Consider the following 24,344-nt stretch of genomic DNA (forward strand, 5'->3'; position numbering starts at 1 on the left):
TTCATGTTGTAAAAAATGTCTCCTTTTTATAAGTAATTGATAAAAAAAATATGAAGGCGAATTAATCATTTCCTAAACTAAAATATATTAATCTTATTATGATAAATACCTCAAGAACTTTCTCTCATATATTCAAACAATTGTAAAATAATTTATTTAAACTATTGTATTGCGACTTTCTGTCCGTTTACCAATAATTAGGTTATTCCTTGTTAAGTGTTTTCATATCCATTGCTCATTATATATTCGAATACTTATAATGTGATAATTACTAGTCACAACTTTTCTGGATGCTTTATTCAAATTTTCATATAAAATAATCATGTTACCCGTAGAATGGAGTTAAGTACAACTTAAGGAATTTAGTACTAAAAATTTTCAACAACAAAATTCTACAATTTCATTTACCTGGATCTTTTTTTTCTCCGCTTCGAAGCCGCAACCCCGTATCAAACATAGTCAACACCTCGCACATGCATGGCGTACTCACGATGTTGAGAGATTGGCAATATACACTCTAAGTTAGCAATATACAGCAAGTAAGTAATTGGAAGTTGAATGCCAGTAGATCTGAATTTATAAATTGGTAAATTGAATTTAACCTGATGTTTAACACATAATCTGGGCTGATATGCATAAAACCACTTAAGTTCTTCTTCTTTAGATATAGAAGACCCTCTAAATTTTGAAGATGACTCTCATTACTTTCCGGCACATGCCTGAGTGAGGTTGCTTTAAAGTAAATGACATTTTTTCTTTTATTTATAAACTTTTAATTTTTACCTTATATATATATATATATTTCATATTAAAAAGTTAAGAAATCCAATAGTAGTACTAATTTATCAGAGGACATGTAGAAAAATCCGTCCGTTCGGAACAAATATTAACTTAAGTAGTTTTATGCATAACAGCCCTGACTTTTAATCGTAAGTTAGGCGTATCGGTCGTTGGTATTCATGAAACTGGGTTTGCGTTAACAAAAAAAGACTTATCACATAATACCAGAAACCTAGTTGCAAATCTTTACAAATTATTTATTTTTTCTATTTTTTATTAGACTGTCTGGGTGCTTCATATGTGTTTTAAGTGTTAGCGTTTTGTATGCTATAGTTGTGTTTTATAAACTGTTGTACGTCATTTAGTCGTTTTCAAGTTTTTGCCATGGCGTTGTCAGTTTGTGTTCGACTTATAAGTTTGATATAATCTGCATCTCTTTAGCTGTATTATAAAATTTATTTACACGAATGCTGCATCTTTACACATTCATCAATACACCAAATTTGGATAAAGTTTTCTTATAAAAATAAGGAGATGTGGTATGATTGGTAATGAAACAACTATCCGCCAGAATTCAAAAGCCTGGTATAAGCTAATGTGACCTACTTACTTACTTTAGTCAGAGAGATCATGAATCTGAATTCAATCAGATACGAGGCGGGAAGGGGGTAGAGGCTGATTTAGGGATGAGGGCCGGGGGCCCGCCCCCTTTTGAAGAAAACATTTGGTAGATTATGTAAGGAACCACTGGAGCGGGCCACTCTTTATGGCAGTCAGTGCCCCCGTATGAAAATTTCTGGATCCTCAACTGGTGAGGACTTCATAAAAAAATAAGTAGGTTTTGTTTTGGTGATAAATAATGTATTTACAGTCACAGAGACAAAAATACGATAAAATAAACTGCCGAAACTTCAATCCACATAAGAGGGTGTGGATCGGGGTTTACAGATTAGAATATAACGGCCAAAAATATAAAGAATAGAGAAAAATGGACTCCCAAAAAAACAAAGAATAGAAAATAATGAAATGCTAAATAACAAAGTAAGAGAATAATGAACAAAAAATGTAAGTATGTAGAAATATAGCCTAAATATTTAAAGAATAGAGAAAAAAGGCCCTCACTTCAACTGGTATTTAACGCTTTAGGGATATGAACAAAGTCTGAGACAAAGTGCATGTATTAGTAGTCAGCTGCAAACCACTAAGCCTTATACATCCTTATGTTTTTAATCGGGATACTGACTGCATAGTAAAATATTAATGTACTAGTAATTTTAAAGTGTATTAAATGTTCTCGAAGTTTCCTTCCCCTGCATTCCTCGATCGTACTTGTAAACAGCACAGTGGTACACTGTAAGTTACAACACTAGACGTCAGTACTCAAAATTAGAAAAATATTAAATAAGAAGGCACAGAAAATTAATGCACACACACAGACATGATCTTTATTTTTCTCAATTTTTCACAATAAAAACTTACGACCAAGATTTATCGTAAGGATACTGAATTGTTCATGACTGACGATCAATTTAAATCGTAAGTTGTTTTGTGAAACCACCTCCTGAATTGTTCATCATGTTCATGACTTACGATCCATCTATGTCGTACGTTTTTTTGACTCCAGGGTATCGGGTCTGCTCGCCCATAGAATCTGTTCGCCTAACTTTTATCAAAAATGAAATATATTGATATTAATGGTATATAGGTTAAATAAATTTATTCATATATTTTTAATTGAATGACTAGAATTATTGAGGAATTTGAACCATTCCTAATTGACAAAAATAAAATTTATATATATCAGGGTGATACAAATGACAGTGGCGGATCCAGGGGTGGTGTTCCGGGGGTTGGAACCCCCCTTTTTTTGGACGATCAATGCATTTGAATGGGGATATATGGTTGGAACTCCCCCTTTATCCTGGGTTGGGACACCCCCCCCCCCTTTTTGATAATGGCTGGATCAGCCCCTGAATGAGAAAAACTGAGGAAGTTATTATCAATAAAGATAAATACATGCAGTTAAAATGGTCTTCAGTTGTTTTATATTAAATACCTTTATACAGTGCAAATCAAAGGATAATAATTTATATCATCAGGTAGTAGCAATAGAACATAAATATTCAGCAAAAGTTTTACATACTTTACCATACTCTATCCATGCTATTCAAAAATAAACATAATACATCAAGATAACAAAAAAAAATTTAAAATCAGGGCAAATATACCCAGGGCAAACAGATATTAGGACTAACAAGTAATTAAGGGCGAATGTGAATCAGTGCGAACGGACCCGGATTCAAACTCCAGTAGGTTAACTGCTATAGATCAAAAAGTCATGTTAATAAATTTCGTCAGGTCACCAGTACCTCACTAATTAAAATGAATTAACATGTAACAGACAATTTACATCTTTAATTTCATCATAATTTTGGTTTTGGTTATGAATATCTTTCTTCTTCTTTTTTGGATAAATACCCATAATTCGGCAAATTTCCAGTTTGACCATCGTCAGTAGACCTATCCCCACCAGAGACCAAATGATGCACAAGTTAGGTATATGTAACGGTTTGACTGTCAACAATGAGCTAAAGCCATACCATCTAGCAAGCCTTGAAATGATAAATGTTAAATAAATCAAACAAGAAATTTAAAGGTCTGACGTTTATAATTAGGGCAACTGTTTAGAATTTAAAAAAGCCTTAATACTGTAAGTTTTTGTGTGCATTTATTATTGCTAATTTTGAATAACGGACAAAAATGCGAGATTGATTATTGTGATTTCAGGAAAATCTGCATATATATAATATATGTATCAGATATAAAAATGCAATACAGCTCTCAGTTGCATTATTTGCATTAATAAAGACCCCACAATAATTTCTGAATATACAGTATCGTAAGATTCTCAAAGTGTACACATGGAGCTGTGAAACTGTGACATTAATCTTGCTAAAAAACATGTTAAAGATTGACAAACAATTTGGAGTAGCCCTATGGCATTGTATAGTGTAATGAATTCAGGGGATAATGGCACTACCTCTTTGATTTTAAAGTCGTCGGAATCAATCTTTAATAATAATTTTCATGTACAAACGCATACACTCAGACAATAGACATATGGTCTTCAAAAATATGAGGTATCCATGATATAAATTTGACAAGATCTTAATCAAGTATTAATTTTGGTTTGTTTAAATATTTCGGAGATTAGTATGATGTCCATTTTTTGCCATGTTTTCGCCAGCCATCATATCTTGAGTTCCTCTGAGTTAACAGTACATCATTACTTTGATTAAAGTTGGAAAAAAGTGTTTGTACCAACAACAAAAAAAACTTGCCCCTACAAAAGACGAAGGATCCATGCCTTAATAACTAAAGTTAACCTAGAATTATGTGTTTATAATTTTTTTATGTAAAGGTTGCCAGCAAGATGAAAAGAACAATGCAGTTCAAAAGTCAAAATGTGGATACGCTGAGGTACAAGGTTCTACTTGTGCAGAATTTCATATATTGCATAAATGCATTTGAAGTTTATATCATGGAGGGCAGAGAAAGAAAAGACACACTTCAATTTTCTTGCTTCTGAAGGATAAGTGAAACTCATTTTGTTCGGTAAGTTTTTATGCCCTGTTTTGATAGTTTTTGTGCATCCATCTGCCCAGTCCTTTCTCGGAATTGTATCCGTTTAAAGTTGTTGGTTACAGTTCACCATGAACTTCAGTTATTAACTTGTGGTTTTAAATGTATATAAATATGATGTATTTTTTATATGCCAAACTAAGATTTTGAGCCTGATTACATGATTGACTAAACATTGACACATGATAGTGTTCGCCGGGCATGGTGTCCTGTACTAGGAATTTGAAAAACATTGGAGTTTTTGTCAATGTTTAATAATAGTGGGATTTTTGCATGACATCCTGACAACTGCTTGATAATCATGTTAATACATGTATTTAAAAATTAATATCTGACACATTGGTGTTTTGTGAACTCGGAAGTAAGTTATTTGATAGAATAATAATGTTTTGAGATTATCAAAATCAAAAATATCCCATTTTTACTATTAACAATTAATATTAAAAAAAAGAAGATTTAGTATATATGTATAAACATATATAAACATGAGACAGCAACCGAACAACACAAAAATAAGAAAAAAAGAACAATATCATTTTTTGTATCAATGTTATAATGTCCAAAGAGTTCAAGATATTTTCTCATTGAACAAAAACAGAAGTTGAACTCTTACAGAAGCTTAAAGTATTGCTATTTCTGTTGTTGGCGTTTTGTATATATTGCAAACTCTTGTGAAAATGGGATGTTATTGTAATTGCTTAAAGTTTGAACATTGATCTATATATATAACCGGGAAAAATACCCAAATGTTATAGATAAGAATACATAAATTGATTGTTAAATAATATTAAAATAAGAAGATGTGGTATAATTGCTAATTTGACAAATCTCCAACAGAGTCCAAAGATGTAGGAGGTTAGCAACTGTTGACACTGGACGACCTTCAACAATCAGCAAAATCCATACCACATAGCTATTTTTATTGAAAATGATATTTTCTTGCTACATGTATGCAATTTTGTTTTATTATCCATAACTTAGAATTTTATTGGTTCTTTTTCAGAAGAAGGATTGAAATGCATCACTTAGAATAAAGGGAGAAAACACAGAGACAAGACCAGAATAAAGTCAGATCAGTTATTTTTTTCATCAGTCAATGAACTGAAGTTCTATTAAATACCAATAGATATTGAAACCATAATAATGATATTGTTCTGTGCTGAATGGCCAACAAATGGACTATACATTACGATCAACAAATGTTGAATAACAGGAAAGACAACAGACATTGATGAAATAAACAGTAGCAATTATTAACTAATGAAAAATAATCTTTACATATTTTCATACAATTTCTAATAAATAAAATCAAGACTTAAGACAGTTTGGTATTATACAAACACAAAAGTGCAAGCATGAAGTCTTTAATAAAATCATAAGTAGTATAAGGTGCCAGATATGTCACCTAATTAAGGATGAAACTCTCTTGGGCATATTGAAAGACTTTAACATCCAAATTTAAGAAGCTCTTTTTAATTTTAACATGTTTTTTACCGGACTTTTCACAAATCTATTGACATATCACTTCTAACTTGAAATAAAATTGCATCTGTCAAACATTTTGTAAATTGACTTCAAATAGAATTCCTTAACCCTTTAGTACTGTAGTTTAGTGATACTACTTCAAATATTTTATAAATTAATAACAGTTTACAACCAAATAGAATTCATTTTAGCATTCACATTACCTTATATTTGGATAGGTATTATTTGGGTCTCAAATTAACAGAAAAGAAATCTAGAATCTGCTTGAATTATGGTAAATCGCATTTTATAAGCTATTAAAGTCTTATATGTAAAGAAAAAAGTGGGTGTTATTGGGCAAAATATTTTATCCTGTATCGTAGGAAAAAAACCAAGGAGTCTGAACATCTGACACAAATTTCTAAACCTGACCTAAGTACATCCTTAAATTCATTTTCTTTAAAATAATGTAAAGAATTAGATATAATATATGGATAAAGGTTACAGTATATATTCATACTCATACTATTCCAGTTGTTTGATTAAACTTTGAGGATATCCCTTGTTATATTTTATTATTCATATACTTACCTTTTCATTATCATATGTATTTTTTATCTATATAGTTTGTTTTATCAAATTCATATATCATTAGTCCTATGTTAATACTATCAGTAAAAGAAAAAAACGTGTGAAGAACAATAATAAATGATAAGATGCAAGCTATTTGTATATTTTTTTTAATTATGAACCTAAATTAAAAGTGTAATGGTCGTGATAAAATTTAATGGTTGTGATTGTGTAATTTACTTGTGTTTCTATTACAACCAACGTTATGTGTATTAATGGGTATTTATTATCTTTATAGATAGATATAAAATATTTGTAACAGTTTATTCAAAGTAGTTATTTTAGGTTAAAAGTTTAATATTTTTAGCAATAGGTAATACATGTAGTTTGATGCAAATTGCAACTGACTGGCTTCAAAGGTATTTGAATTTACAGAATACACAAAATGAGTATATTTTAAGCTTTGCAATTCCTTCTTTTTTTATTGGTACATTGAATAAATTTTTAAAATCAATACGAAGTAGCAAAATATGTATTCATAGTATTTTTGATAAAAAAAAATGTACTAATAACTATGATGAATAAACATATATTGATATGTGAACTTTGACGTAGACAACAATAAGGACTTTGCTTCCTTTGAAAAAGTATTCACAATTGCATTATTAAAAGTTGTTATGTTTGTACATATTGATTATTTATTGTTAATATAAGTCCTTTAGAAATCTAAAGTATATGGGTCTACAAGATAATATTATTTTTTTGGGGCAGGGATATCCTGAAAAAAAAAAAAAATATGTAAATAGCTTTGTTAAGCCTAATTATACAGTTTAAGACCGTTGATCATATTTATAGATGTTTTTTTTATTGATTTCAAATGTTGTAAATAATTGTGTTTCAAAAAAGCATTCTAGAATTCATAAATAATAAAATTGAGAATGGAAATAGGGAAACATATATTGATACTTACATTATCTTCTTTGTTTAATGTTTAGTCTTGAACAGTTATAGAACAATATATTGCATTAACATATCCAAGGGAAAAAAAGATATTTAACTAAAAAGAATCATCAACCATAATAACAATACTAGGAGATTAATAACTAAAAAAAAAAAAAAAACTGTACTTAATTATATAAATGTTGATAGGAAATCAATCATCCCATGGGATTTTAAAAATCCCATGGGATAAATGTAGTCCCATGGGATTTTTTTTTTCTGAATCAAATTGCAAAATATATTAAATAATACTAGCAAAAAAGCAATGAATTTATTGAATCCCATGTAATTCTGTACATTTTGGTTATAAACATGACACTGTAGCTTTAAGGAAAGGCGGCGGCGGATTTGCAAATGAGTGTTTTGCAAATTAAAAGTGTCCAGTGTTAATACATACATATACGATTTCATTAATATGTAATTTTTTTTGCGTTCTGAAACGTGAGAGTTTAGTTATAGATATCGATAAGATGGCAACAAACAGCTAAACAATAAAACGTAATGTCACCTGAAGAATTAGCATCTCCCAACGCAAGTTCTCTAACCTTTACTCAAAATCGCTCGAATATGTGAACGAACATTTTACTTGATTTGAGCTTTTAAATAAATGACATTCGTTTTAGTCTCCGATTATTCAGAATTAAACATAATATAACATACTATGATAGTTATTCCTTAATAACTCAAACTTAGTGAAGATGATATTGAATGTATGGCTTGCATAGACTGTTGTCATTGAATAAACTAATTTGTGTTTTTTTATATTTCAGTCAGTATTACAAGGGTCTTCTGAGAAAAATAGAGCCGACTTTTTCCTTGAAGCTTTAACTTTAAGGTACAGTTTGCCTCTTTTTAATTTTGACATTTATACTAATGTTACAGAAGAATCGTAGGAAAAATATTTGTATATCTGAAATTAACGATCTATAACATGTTTAAAGTAGACGATTATTTAAAAATACTCAAAAAAAGTGATAAAGTATTAATCGATCAAAACAAGTAAAAGTGAAATTGAAAGTAAACCAGCAAATTATTATTTAACTTTGACAGACAATATTTTAAGACATGTAAACAATATGTAGCTGCATTTGTTCAATTCATACAGTGCATACCTTAACAAATATACAGGTTGATAACATACTGTTGTAGCATTAAGCACTGAAACATTGTATTCTTTTGTCTGACCATTGTCATAATTATTGATTATTTATTTGTTTTCTTTCAGCAAATTTTCTCACCAAAATATAGTAGAGTTTTTAGGAGTTTCAATAGAGAAAAATTCCATTTTGTTAATTTTAGAATATATGTCAGGAGGAGATTTGAAGACATACTTGAAACGCTTAAGATTAGATTTGGTGAGCATTCCTTTGTTTTCAATCACTTATTGTAGTATTGGACACTATGACATTATATGCTATTTCATAAAAAATGTACAATGTTCTCACTTCGGCTCTTTGTACCGACCTACTACAATAGTATATCGTACAACAAATAGCTGATGCTTCAAACACAGCATTAGTTAAGTTATACATTTTGTGTGTAAGTTTTGGTTCATGAATTATGCAACTGTACTCAAACTTTGGTTGCAACTAAATATTAAGGCAAAATTGACAGAATTTCTTTTGTTTCTCGTCCGTTTAGTATAATAACATTTGATGATTTGTTTTTAATTTTTGACTTTTGAACGGTTTGTCCCTCGAGGCATTACTTAAGATTATATCGAGAAACATAGTTCATTCGTACGCATGTCATCATATTTGTTAAGGTTTTTCTACTCTGTCTTCGAGGGTAACACATTCCTAGTAGTCATTGATTAGTGCGGACATGGAAATGTAAATTAACTTATCATCAAACTTTAAAATCGTTCGAAATTCAAAGATTTTCTATTACTAGGCAATGATTTGTTTTTTCCAGAGATGGCACAAATTATGGAATTTTTGGTTTTTTAATAAAACGATATTTACAAACTAATTTCAAAACTAAAAAAAATATTCAGCACTTACTTGCTTCCTTTGTAATAAAAATCATCAACATGAGTGACATACGTAACGAGGTATAGGATTGTGTTGATTTTATGAGGAATAAAATGTATCTAATATTTCAAATATGTGTAACCTTTCGGAATGTTAGGTCCTGAATGCCTTTCAACTTCGTACTTTATTTGGCCTTTTAACTTTTTTTATTCGAGCGTCACTGATGAGTGTTTTATAGACGATACTTGCGTCTGGCGTACAAAATTATAAGCCAGGTATCATTAATGAGCTTTATTTTTCTTTTATGACACATGTCTCTTTTACAATAGTTACAGAATGACGAGTCAGACCTTAAAGCAGTTGATATGTTGAATATGTGTATTGATGTCGCAAAAGCCTGTACATATCTAGAACAAATAAAGTTTGTACACAGGTAGGATTTTGTGTACTTGTTTATGATTCCAAGAGTTTGTTATGATTTAATCACATACAATTTATTGAAACTTAAACAAGTAAATCCTGTAACTTTTTATTAACTCTTTCCAGAATAGATTGTTGAGACACCTTTTGAATAATTTACAATAGTGTTCTATTTTCAAAAAGTTTTTTTCTCAATCGTTGCTTTAATCAATACGAACCACTAATTTGTTAATGTGTAATTATTGCTCAACACCAGTTCTACGCGATGATTTATATATACTGATTTGAGAACAACTAAGAATCTAATAATAAAATCGGAATATACCACCGTAGACAGGGGCACTTAATCTTTTTTCAGAGATATAGCAGCACGTAACTGTTTATTAACGTCCAAACAGACAGACAGGCTTGTTAAAATAGCAGATTTTGGATTAGCAAGAGATATTATCGGGTATAGTATTTTGTATTGATATATAAAGCATGTTTTACTTCCTATACAATAAATATAGCTTATAAGTGATTTACAATAACAAATAGACATATTAACATGTTTAAGTAAAATGACAAACGACCATAGTTTTGCCGTTTAATGCAAGCAAATTAATATTTTGAAATTCGTCGGCTAGGTCTTCAATAACTATCATGCTCTTTTTTGCATAGACTAAGGTTTTCGTAAATGCAAATATATGTTCTGGTGATGAAAAGAAATAAAAAAAACTAGACAAGATTAAAAGTACATTAAACTGGAATTAAATCGGCTTTGAAAAGTGAAGATGTTTAAAGAACAGATACACGTTAAAATAAAAATAAGAAGATGTGATTAACTTGCAAATCAGACAACTCTCCACCACAGCCTAAATGACGTAGAATTAAGCATCTGTAGATCACAGTACGGCCTTCAACAATGACAAAACCCCATTCTGTATATCAAGCTATAAAAGGCTCCGAATTTACAAACAATTCAAACGAGAAAACTAACTGCCCGATTTATAAACAAAACAAAAAACGAAAGACATATATTATATACAGCAACAAACGCAACCACCGAATAACACGTTACTGACTTGGGACAGACACATCCAGATTGTAGCGGGGTTAAACATGTTTGCAGGCGCCCGACCCTCCCACTGACCTAGGACATTAGTGTGAAATAGAGGCGAAAGATACCAAAGTCGAAAACAATGACTAGCAAAAAAACGAAAAAAAAAGACGAATAGACAAACAATTTACAAAACACATCATAGAAATCCAAATAACATCATATCAGGAATCGCTTAAAAAGTACTAGGTTGTATACAGAGATTGAGACCAAGACAAGTCACCAATGAAACGGGATGGTATGAGTGCGTCAACCGCCATTTTCCATTTCTTCAACATGTATGAACCATGTACAAATGATACTGATCTCTTTTGACAGATACCAAAACCTCATTGCCGAAAGGAAAAGACAAAAGTCGCAAAAGGAGAAAGATATAATCCATCAAAAACAAATTAAACTAGAACCACCGGGAAATCCCTAGAAAAAAAAAATAAACGTTACGATGTTTCTCTTGCAAATAACTAGATGAAATGAGAGGAAACTAGTACAATAAAACGACTGATTGTTATTGCTTAAAGGTGGACAATATTTCGTTGATATTCAGGACGAGAAAAACCGAAAAAAAATAGAAATTTGTATATGAATATATTTCAATAATATTTTCTTTAGATCCAACTACTACAGAAAGACTGGTTCTGCAATGCTGCCAGTTAGATGGATGTCGCCCGAATCTTTTTCTGAAGGAATGTTTTCAAGTAAATCTGATGTTTGGTAAGAAAATATGAATCATATATAATCTTTTCAAAAACAGAAATAGTTTGCTAATATTCCTGCTGAGAGAAAGAAAAGCTGTAACAAAGGGCGCTTTGTAAATGCAGACTGCTTGATTGTTGGACGCTTAAAGTCCAGTGGCAAATATTTGTTTCACCAGCGAACATATGGATCTAATCAATAAGAAATTGAAATTTGCTGTCATAAAATTTTAGAAATCATTGAAAATTAAGGAATATATCTCACTCTTGGAAAGCTCTGATTCTTTTTTAAAAGATGGCTATAATTCGGGCCTTTGTTTATTTGACAGTTCTCTAACGTTTTTATCAGGATTTGGATTTTAAATATTTTGGCCTTGAGCATTACTGTTGAGACATTGTCAAAAAGCTCATTTGGTGCAGTAAAATTGAAACCGTTAATGTTGTTAATAATCTCCATCATTGGAATCAAGAATGAAAATTCAAATGGATATCACTTTCCACATACATTTACTTGTTGTATGGCATATATACTTTACGCATTTTATAATATATAAAAACACATGTAGTTGGTTCTTATTATTAATGTAATAATTTAAACAAATTAAAATATATTGCAGGTCTTTTGGTGTGTTGATGTGGGAAATATTTTCGTATGCACAAACACCGTATGGAACAGATACCAACACAACTGTTGTCACACTGATATTAAGAGGTCAGCGATTACAAAAACCGTCCGTCTGTAAGCTAGCCATGTACGTATACAATATCCCTATGACGTTTCTAATTTGAAAGCAATGCATAGATAGTCAAGCTTTCAGTATTTTTTTTCAAATAGAGAATTTTTAATAAAAAAAACCACATTGTGCTAGAATGCACAAGCAATAATGTGAGTTGTTTGATACGGACATCCCGCAAATATGATAACAAGTTTTACTATGTGCTTTTTAATAATCTTCGAGTACACAAGTGGACCATAAACCGCTAACCCACTCGGAATACGTGGTATCAATCTTTTTTTTTCTAGGCGGATTGATCAATTTCGAATTTGAATAGTTTTGTTTATAGCTTCTGTCGATATTTTTGTTTATTCGATCTCGTTTTGAAATTATTGCATGTGTTCTCTGACGTCTAATTCTGTTTGTTTTTTTTACATTATGCACGTTTTTGTCTATTTTTAAGTATGATTCTAAGATTTCGTAGACGATCGTATCTGATGTCAATGAAATAAGGGCTAACTTCAGGTAAGAAATATAAGTTCTGTTTTTTTTTTTCGAAACAGTTTGCTATGTGTAAAGAATTTAGTTTTGTAATATTAAAAGAAACATGTCTTCATCGAGCCCCTTATGACTTTGGAATTTGTTTAGTTAAGGTTTAAAATATATTGATTGGTACATGTATAAAGAGACGTTTGAACAACACATCCCTTTTTGACATATGTCTAATCTAAACAGGAATCAGTTAAGACACTTGTTAGGATATAACTTCGTCAGGAAAATTGTTACCAGGTGTGAATCAATTCAGAAAAGACTTTTTCTAACTGATCTCAAACACCAAAGACCACAATGATGTATTATGAAAATATGCTACTAAGTAAGATCAAATACACACACTATTTTATTTCATTGTCTTGTTTGAAAGATTTAAAACAATATTCGCAGTATTTTGATATTCATTACAAATGTAGATTCCCTTTTTATGTTTCGACTTTATATTGACAGTTAAACGCAAAGAGGGTTTATACGCATTTTAATTATCTACATGAAGTTAACGATTTATAAAAGCACTGATTATTTGTAGAAATGACTGCACATAATCATCTGCTGACATTTTTCATCAAAATATACACAAAGAGTTTTGATAAAAAAAAGGATGCAGTATGGTTGCCTATGACACAACCATAAACCATAGTCAAAAGGACGATAATGTTAGCAGTATTTTTGTTACCGTATGATTTTCAGCATTGGGCAAAACCCATACTGTATAAAAGGCCCCGATATGATCAAAATTGGAAACAGTTTAAATAAAAAAATCAACGGCCCAAATTATAGCAAAACTATTTACAAAACACTAATGTGACCGACATGAATCATCAACAACCACTGAATTACAGGCTCCTGGCTTTATACAGGTCTATAACGAATGTCTATGAGTTAAACATTTACATGCGCTCAACACTCCACTTACCTTTCCCAGTAGTGTAACAGAACATAAGTATAAACTGTAAAAATCTGTTGAAAATGACTCGACTTATCAGATTAGAACGAAAAAGAAAACGAACTGCCATAAACAGAAATGGAAAACAAGATATATGCAAAGCTATATTCCAGGCTATTTGGATTTATGTTATACTCTCTTTTCCAGCTACGATGTTATGTGTTCATGCTGGAAAACAGATCCAGTTGAACGTCCGTCCTTTAAAGATTTATTGTCACAGTTGGAGACATTGAAACAGGTATGCAAGTTAACACAACATGTTGTACAAAGTGTAATATGGTCTATAATAAGAAGTTTGTAAGGCTGTAAATCCGGTTGAAGCAACACGTTTCTTTTGAGTACGTTGCAGTTGCAGAGGAAAGGCAATATATACCAACATGTCACATAGAAAGAACACATCTTTTTGCAGATCATTCGAAAAAGAAGGAATAAATTTGCCTGCGTATTGTTTGAAAATCATTAGAGAAACAGATTCCACCACCAAATCTCTTGTAATACGATATTTATCCACTCTCGACAGTTAAATTTGAAAATTTAACTGTCTCGAGTGGATAAATATCGTATCACACTCGATGCAGAGGTAGAATCTATATGTATACAATGGTATAATCAGTAAATTGTGAAACAAACTTGAAATGGCAGTATAACGGCATCCACCTATTGAAATTGACATATTTAATCTAACATGGTGGCTTTATATAAATTTTGTGGCAAAATATGATTTCAACTGAAGCCTTAATTCAAAACGATATCTTATACACATCTATATCCTGTATAAATCATAAATTTCAAAATGTCTTGTTGGTTGTTAAAGCATATCAAAGCAAAATGGCTATTGGGTAAGACCTCGTGTTTAAAAAAAATCAATGGCAAGGGCTCAAAATGAAACTATGTGTGCAGTTCATCTTGTTATATAAGATACATATAGTTTGAAAGCCTACAAGAAATAAGTACGACACAGTTTAAAAAATAAACAAATATCTATTAGAACTTATAGTATGACGTTTGACTATTATTAAATAAATCTATGGTACATTTTGATTTTGAAATTCAAGGAGTTCTATCATGCTTTCACCTTTAATCATATCTTAAAGTACATCACATACAGAGCATAGAGTGCTAGCACATCTATGATCAATTCAAACTCTAAACTTCTTCTGATTCCATTGAACATGTGACTAAACCATAATATTGTATAAGTAATTTGTGTTTCAAAGTAGCAATACAAAATATATTTTGATATACTCTTGTTACTTTCGAAAAATATATCTGGACTATGTCGAATTGTCATTTTAAGAATTCACACAGACAAACTCATGATATGATTAAAAGTATAACAAAGATTCTTACTTCCAAGTTAAATTCAAAATGGGCTTACAAAAATCAAACGTTAACATGGTTAACAACAAACGGAACAACTAGAAAACACATGTAATATTCCGGACTTGGTACAGTCATTTTCGAAGAAAATAATGGATTAATCCTGGTTGTATAGCTAGCTAAACCTCCCACTTGTATGACAGTTTTTTATAGTTCCGTTATATTGACACAATTGTGTAAGCAACCCAAACAGATATAATAGGTTAATGTGACAATAATTGGGATCAAGCAGCCAAACTGTGTGTGTACATATTTCACAGACATACAACACAACTGACTAAAAAATTCAAACAAACATACACATAAAGCTAACAAAGACGCCAACAAAAAGTTATATTTGATAGTAAATTTAACAATGACGTAAACAAGCATGATATTCATTTCAAGTGATTGCAAGTTTTCGTTTTTAAATTCCTTACTTGATTGTCGGTATTTGTGTGATTTACTGACGATCAATTTCGACACGATGTGTTAAACTTCCACCTTTGGTTATCATTACATGTCATGTATAAATTATGTTATTTCATATCGGTTAAGAATTACCTCTTATTAGATAACAAGAGGCCACATGACATTCTTTATACTTAAGTAAAAAAAATCATCGGTCTTTAACAGAAAAAAACGGACCAAAAACCGGTCGTTAACGGACTTTTACATGTTAATGACTAGTGGGGCGTGGTTTCTCTGTTTAGAGTGATGTCCTTTTAATAAAACGCGATCGAGATTCAGACGTTTGAAACATGGCTGAACTGGAAGGAACGTCTGCTACAGACAACTCAAATGATCGTTGGGTCGTACTTTCTGATGCTGATAAAGACAAACTACTCAGCAACAAGGAATATAAAATTATAGAAAACTTTATTTTGTATTCATATACTGAAAAATTGCACTTAAATGAGTGGCAGTGACTTATAGTTATCACTAAGACTGGTCTTCACTCTTTCCTATAGAAATCGTACAATAACTTGAGTTTGCTTTGAACAATTTGAATTTATGAGAATTTTAAAAACATGGTTCCTCAATGAAATAAACATAATAGTTGTTGAATAACTGGTCATTATTGTAATACATGAAATGCCCGTAGGACAGTGGTATTGACTGCGACAACGATAATGACCTCGCCTACGGCTCAGTCATTATCGCTGTCTTAGTCAATACCACTGTCCTGTGGGCAGTCCATATATCACGATAATGACCAGTTCTTCAAAAACTATTATATAACCATGTAGTTGATATTGGAAGCTAACGCATTTTACAACTTCAATCCCGATGAAACCAAAATTCATAAAAAAAGTGAAGTGAAAGTTTTTTCCTTTTTACCTTTGCTTCTCTTTCATTGCGGAGTAAATCTTAAATTATGTCATCTTTCACAATTATTATAGACTACATGCTACTGGGACGGTCATTCCTAAATGTTAAATTGTGAAATAATATCAAAACGTGTAGTGTAATTTGTAAAGAATACGTATTCATGTTATTTGAGACGACAAACTTATTAAGAAATATCAAAACACGGTAAAGGCTGTCCAAAATATATTTTGCACTTACTACAACCAGTCTTTTTTTTGACAATCATTTCATGAACATGGTTTTACAGCTTTTAATAAAATGATATTTGATAAAGAAATAAAATAGTTTTGTGGAAGGAAAATAGTTCTAGATTGTAAAATGTACACATTCATTTGTTTTTAATATTTTTAAGAGAGAAACAAAAGGTTGTAATTATAAAACTTACAAAATAATTTTGACACTAACAACTTTGAAAAGACATGTCAAAAATCAGCAATACTAAATGGATAGTTAAAATATTGGTTCATATATGTACATTGATGGGTTCTGTCGATTTAAAACATGGTTGTAAAACGTTCCAAAATGCTCATAAAAACAGTTGATGTTTTAAGTTATTTTGGAGAGGCAATTTGTACAAATTCACATGTTAGCTTAATCATTGCGTACAGTTTAGCATTTTGTCAAAGAATATGTTCAACATATGAATTTGAAATATACAAGTAGCAGAATTGATTTGCACCATTTTATTATGAATCCATAGAAATAAAAAAAAAGAATGCACATAATAATCGCAATATCTAAGGATTAAGCTAAACATGATTAAGATTTTCTCTGATCGACATACAGCATTGATAAATGATTCAATCTTTTCTCAAGATTGATGATTTAATAATGTTTATTGATAGTAAGCTGTGACGGAGTGTTAGCCGATTATAAATGGCTGGGAAGCTGAATAGCTCCTGGGAAAACAGTTTCCCACTAAGTATCTTGGAATGAAATATGTTTATTTGGCTTACAATTCCTTTAAAAGTACAAATGAAATAAATGATACAGAGCGTGCACATCAAAGCTATGACCGATAAACAGTTCACAGTTACATGTGTTAATGTTTTAAATGTAAAGGGACAAGTCACTGTAATTCTTTAAATAGATTAACCACGAACCTTCTTCTTGTAATTTGAAACATGTAATATTGGCTCTTATAACTAGACAAAAGTGTCAGATTATACACTTGTAAAACGTTGAAATCATGCAGATGATTAACAACAACTATGTTTTTTTACATTAAACTTGTAATGCAACAAGCCATTGCTCAAAGGCATAACACCTGTTAAAGTACAGACGGATGAACATTATAAACGTCTCTGTTTGGATGATCGGTTGCATTATTTCTAGATAAATATGATTGGTAAGATAAATCAAAAGTTTTTCTATCTTTTGGTGATGAAACTAATGATAACAATAATTATAATCATTATTTGTCTTTGATGTAACTGATACTATTATTGATTAACTCATGATGAACACTTTTAAATTGTCCAAAGGTTGTTTGTTATTGAATGCTTTGTTTAATTTACAATCAATGTTACTATGGACAACCCGATTACAATTAAAACTCAAACTTTCACGAGTATAAGCAAACTATTTCGTATACATTTTATGTTTTAACCAAAACCATTATGCTATGGATGTCAAATGTATTTTCAATAGATATAAGAAGATGTGGTATGAGTGCCAATGAGACAACTCTCCACCCAAGTCAAAATTTATAAAAGTAAACCATTATAGGTCAGTTCACTTTGTTAGATATCTATCAAGCAAAACGGAAGAATGTCGTGTTTTTCAGACACATTAATTGTATATGTCACCATCATTCAACGCTGCAGTTAAACAATTGAACAATTTTACGCTCGAAAACATACTCCAAAAAACTCGGCAACATTTTATGCGAGTTTAGTAAATTATATGACTTTTATTTAGGGGCGTTACAAGGTACATTTACTCTTGAAAATTGTTTAGCAGTACCCAAAACTTTACAGAAAAAGCCGAGTTCTTTTCGTTTCATTGAAATAACATACGTACAAACTGAACCTATCTAAGTTAGATAAATCATCCCCTCATTCAGTAGAAAATTCTCTGACTAGATTCTTTACTGCATGAAATCAAGAGTTTCATTCACCTTGGTCATATTGATTTTCGTGGTTTAACTCCTAAAAAATTGACAGACACTAATAATTAAATGACACACGATTTTTGTTTATATAGAAAAGATCTGAAACTGTTTCGTATGATGCTTAATTCAGAAGTGCACGTTGACTGGTTAAACAAAAATTTACTTGAATACTATATAAATACATTTTCTCTTTGTAGATACACCAGAGTGAAATCAACAAGACTCCAAAAATATATGTCCGGCAAAAGAAGTATAATACATATACCAAAGATGAGTTTGAAGGATCGCCTTTAACATCATGAATTTCAAACTAACTGACATATTATAAATGGAATAATATACTTTTACCATAAATTGTATGTCGAACTAGAGTTTATTAAAATTTATATTCATATTCGTTGCGTCAGTTCTAATAATTGCCGATTATTGAAAATAGGTTCCCTGCTTTTGTTATTTTACTACTCAATATAAACATAGAATGTAGTAGCACTCGCATGACTAACTGAAACTTGTCACATGCACAAACGCGAAACTGGAGCCTCCATGGTTCGCTGTTGCTTCTCTATTGAGACTAGTTCGTACTTTATTGTCATTTCTAAATTGTTTGTTATATATTATGTTATAATGATATATATTATTTCATTGTTGTTGTTCATAGGCAATTATTTCATGAAAGATCATGATGTCAAACAATTGACAATAAATGTAATATGTAGGTCTTGTAATAATTGTCGACAGAGATGAAGGACGAATTCCTCAAGAAGTTGTTGCAAGATTTCTAAAACGTGCAGATACCATTACACTCTACTTACACAAGCATAGGATTTAACTGCCCAATTCTGACCAAAAGTGACTGCGTATTTATACATCACACTAAGCCAGACAACGCCCCACTTTTGGCATTGGTATCACTGTCGGTAGGAAAAAGACCATATTTTTTTACTCAAGTTACCCTTGGGATTATGAAAATCTCAGTTGAAGATATATACCAATGCGAAACAAGTAAACGACAATAAACAGCAAGACACAACTTGAAATTTAAGCATTTCCATATGATATGAAAAACAATCTAAATCTGCAGTAATATTTCATTTGTTTGATTGAATTGTATTTTTTCTATTGGTGGTATTCATAAGTCTTTTGATACATTTACCATGTTTACATAAATTGTGTACCCCTTCTATTTATTATTTACCTTAACAGACGGGTGTATTGGTGTCTATGCATCAGATTAACTAACCAAGAGACTCAAAACATGTGTTTATTTGTTGCTGTAATTCATAATTGTTTTTGCTTATCGTTTTGTACAGACATCAGGCCGGCATAGGTTTTGTTCATGCTGGAAGACCGTACACTGAACTATATGGTTGCTGACCTTCTTGTCCTTTGGTCTCTGATGGAGAGGTGTCACATTGGCAATAAAACCATATCTTTTTATTTTACAGTAAGGTGTTCATCAATTATAGTAAATTGTCTTCACAATATGCAAACTCTAAATTGTTGAGTAGATTTGTTTTTTAAATGACGGCCATCAAAAGTCTATCATCAACAAAGTTACTTAGATCAGCCAAGTTGTTATGGAAAGACAATAGACTTACAATGTATACAGTAAATAAAACGTGTGGATAAACGGAGACAAGGTAGCAACACATAATGCAAGTTAATAACACAATTATAAGTTTAGATTCGGTCTCCAGTAATACATTGGTGCAGGAACAATTTGTAATGCTCAAAATCAATAAGATGCTTAAAAAGTTAACAAATTTGACTTTGACTAGTCACAAAATAACAAATATATTAAGATATAACTGTAGATAATCACTAATAATTTTCTGGCTCTCCGTCTTTTAATCTTGATCCTTCCGATAATAAAAGATCCATAAACGATCAGACAATACTAATAATTATAAGAAATACACTTAAAAGGAAACCAGCAGTGTGTGTGTCCGAATCGCAACTCTTTAACACATCTTGTAACGATTGCATAATAGAAAGCAAAAATTAAATTCCATGAAAAACATTTGTCTATATAAGCATACAAAAATTAAAAAAAACTTATATAAATCACCTAGATAAATTATTGTAAAATACTTGATGTAAAATTCCTAAAGGAAAAGCCCGGTTATTAATTTGGTGAATTACGGCTGGTGGTGGACGGTGGTCGACTGCGAACTGTTTCCGTCCAATAACTTATGAACTGTTCAACCAATATTTTGTTTTCTTCAAGTTTTAATATATTGCTACTGCTGACAAAATTGGCGCAAAGTTCGATATTATAGATTTTCACTTTTACCGTTTAGGACGTGTCCTTGATATTATATAGATAACACTTAGCTGAGAGGGTGATAGATAAGATTGTTACCCGAAGAAAACATTGTCAACGGAGGCGAAGACAAGGTTGAAAATATTTATTTGAGGGGTAATTACCCTCTTAGCTATTTGTTATCTAATTTATTAAACTAAATGCCATTACTATTTTATAAATTTTAAATTGAAGGTAATTAACAATGACGTCATGTACCTAACAACGTTACAAAACAGGAAAAGTAAAAAAAAAAAGGTAAAATGTATCTTTTATTTTGACATTCTATGAAAACGTTCTGAGACCAAAACGTAGAACTTGAGCATTGTATTTAAAATCATTGATGCAACATTAATTCAATTTCTCTTGAATTGTCGATTTTGATTGGTCTGCTCTAGAGGGTCATATTGAAAAAAATATCTCCCGCTGAGCCATTGGATGGAGTAAATTATCTCCCTTGTATTAGCCAATCAAAATCTAGCATTTTATCGTGAGTGTAATAAATTGGAAAATGCCACTTTATGTCGTGTGCATGTGATATCTTAAGAACCGTTCAACAAATGCTTTCATATTTTGTTAAAATGTGAGTAATAAAACAATGGCGGTCAAGTTCATTTTTGACGTTTTCACTTTTATGGTTCAGGAGTTATAGTCCTTGATAGTTTAGTAAATGACACTTTATGTCGTTTCCGTACACTAACATATAAACCGTTCAACAAATGCTTTTCAAATTATGACATGATGTTAGTGATTACTAAATGGAAAGTAAATTTCAAAATTGACGATTTTCGCTTCTACCGTTCAGGAGTTTATATAGTACTTGATAGATACATTTAATACAATTACACTTTGTATTGTTTCCCTGTAATAATCTTTGAATCATTCATCCAATGTTGGTCAATTTCAATTTGATGCTTTTCACGTTTGCTGCTCACGAGTTTTGGTCGTTGATAGATTGGAAAATAGGTAGAAAACGTGTCAGGTCAAACAAGCCTGAAAGTGCCAACTTAAGGTGGTACCCAACACCTTGACTAATATTAATTTGGCTCGTTTAATTTTCATAAAATTTTGACAAAATGTTCACTTTGACCCTTTGATAAAAATATAAAAATTTCAAAAAATTTGAACCAACCACTTTATCAGAAAAATTTCATTGGTTATATAGCAGTTTGACAAACACTAATTTTGATCATTGAGAAGCTTAATATTTCCTTAACAATACAACGTATTTAAAACGTTTAGCTGATTTTTACAGAGTTATCTCCCTGTAGTGTTAGGTACCACCTTAATACAGAAAACCCGGTTTGTTGACAATATGACAGCTCATTTATTGTTGTTATTCTCTAACTAATACTTCAATGATACAAATATAGTTTTGTTAAATACTTTTATTGCGTATGTCTTTAGAAGAGTAACTATAAATGTTATGGATACAAAATAATGCCTTATCCCGTTGATTTCTTTTGCATATTCCTGCATTGTCCAATTTTGTATTTAGATATACCCAAACTGCAGTACACATTAAACATTGTCATTTAAAAAAAATATGCTATAGAAGTCATCCACTAAGTTATACCAATAACTACCCCGTCCAAGTTTTCATTTCGTTCTGTCCTCTTTTAACTTGTACATAAATAATAAGTTTGTTAGCGGGAGCGCCATGTGTTTCTTTTGAAAGACATAGAATAAAGATTTTTTTATGAAAGAAATTGAATTCTTATTCCAGTCAAATTTAGTTTAAGTTGTTCAAATTTAGTTTCAGAGAAAATGTTCAGCATTTGTTTTTTATTATAACACTACAAATATAATTAACACATTTGTTATCGATCAATTACATAACCAAGTTTATATAAAGTTAATTATGTCAAGTTAAAGAAGCCAATGAATTAGAGGCAACAGTTTTCCGATGCTGAAATCTGATAAATATAAGGAAGATATAAATCAAGGTAAAGGTGAAAATCTGAGGAAATTACATGAACTCATAAAAAGAGCGACACCGGATGCGTCGACACGGTAAACATCTCCTGCCGTTCCTACATTAACAATCATCATTCGAATCCATACTCAATTAGAATGTCAGTATAAAAATAATCAGTCCATTCACAGACCTGACGACTATGCTTGTATCTAAAAAATTAGGTCCGCGAAAATATAAGTAGGATCCGCAGACGTCGTTTCGGTCAACTATTTTGTAATTTCAATCGTTTGGGGTAAAAAAATCCGTTATGTGAGAACAGACACGACCTAAACGTATTAATTGAGATATTTGAATGCCATATCAAGGGCTAAGTGGGTACTACTGCTGCTAAATAGAATGTTGACAAATTGGAGTTTAAATCAACACGTTTGTCGGGTTATAATCTAAAGTCATCTATATGTACATCACGAATATATATAAGTCTAAATTGAAAACAACGTTCAAACCTATGATTGCGTGGGATAAAAACCGCAATTTTTATACGTGTGCATGCAAAACAAATTTCTTGTAGAGGGGTCTAAATACAGCACAAACAACATTTTCCAAAAGATCAAAAAAGTGAAAAAGTATATTTAAACAATACGCATTTGACTAAAAGGTCGAATAACGGATGTTCTTAAACCCTGCTGACTGCCAATGGCGATTGCCAAATAAACGGATCAGAAGATGTAACAAAATGGATCTTTATTATAATTCAAAATACCAAACAGAAAACAAAAAGTTTACGGAAAAGATGGTATACCGCAAACATGGGGAGCAAACATTTGTACACCATATCCGGATTTCGACAATTAATGTCTCTTCAGTGATGTTAGGAATCAAAACGGTATTTGGAAGGCCATATTATTTACCTCAATTAAGGATAGACTCTTAAATTTTGAAGAGTCGAAATAGGTTGAACGGATCATATAAACCCGAAGGCAAATATAATACAAGCCCAAACGAAAAAATATAAATAAGTCTAAATTAAAAACAACGTTCAGACCTATGATTGCGTTGGATAAAAACCGCAATTTTTATACGTGTGCATGCAAAATGAATATATGAACACATAAATGGCATACATTTTGACTAATGCGTTTTTCTTAAATATATCCCATCTTCTGACGGACAGATCAAAACAAAATGGCATATAGATTTAACAGGCATAACACATGCTATTCTTATCAAATATTTTGTTATTTACACGTAGCCACATTAGTTCAGAGAGGAAACAGAGAAATATAATTCATTACGTAGATGCCAATAGAACATATTTGATACATTACTGTTTGTATAAGCAAATAAATTACAATCGGTCGTGCTTCTATTTATATAAGTTATGATATTCATTTTCTGGAAATGGGTCAATACTACGGCTGACATGAA

At 31.0% G+C, this 24,344-nt stretch overlaps 1 protein-coding gene across 1 annotated transcript in view; it reads left to right on the forward strand.

The window, feature by feature from the left end:
• LOC127721900 (leukocyte tyrosine kinase receptor-like) overlaps positions 1-19,090 on the forward strand; it is a 28,380-nt gene extending 9,290 nt beyond the window's left edge. The window contains exons 3-10 of the mRNA XM_052228716.1: positions 8,226-8,290; positions 8,681-8,810; positions 9,758-9,861; positions 10,207-10,299; positions 11,557-11,658; positions 12,257-12,391; positions 14,001-14,091; positions 18,894-19,090. Of these exons, the coding sequence (XP_052084676.1) occupies positions 8,226-8,290; positions 8,681-8,810; positions 9,758-9,861; positions 10,207-10,299; positions 11,557-11,658; positions 12,257-12,391; positions 14,001-14,091; positions 18,894-18,998 (825 nt within the window). The 3' untranslated portion in view covers positions 18,999-19,090. The remainder of the gene's footprint in view (positions 1-8,225; positions 8,291-8,680; positions 8,811-9,757; positions 9,862-10,206; positions 10,300-11,556; positions 11,659-12,256; positions 12,392-14,000; positions 14,092-18,893) is intronic.
• The last annotated feature ends 5,254 nt before the right edge of the window (positions 19,091-24,344 follow it).

This window comes from Mytilus californianus, unplaced genomic scaffold (genome assembly GCF_021869535.1).
Source record: "Mytilus californianus isolate M0D057914Y unplaced genomic scaffold, xbMytCali1.0.p SCAF_12, whole genome shotgun sequence".
In the NCBI taxonomy this organism is placed as follows: Eukaryota; Metazoa; Mollusca; class Bivalvia; order Mytilida; family Mytilidae; genus Mytilus; species Mytilus californianus.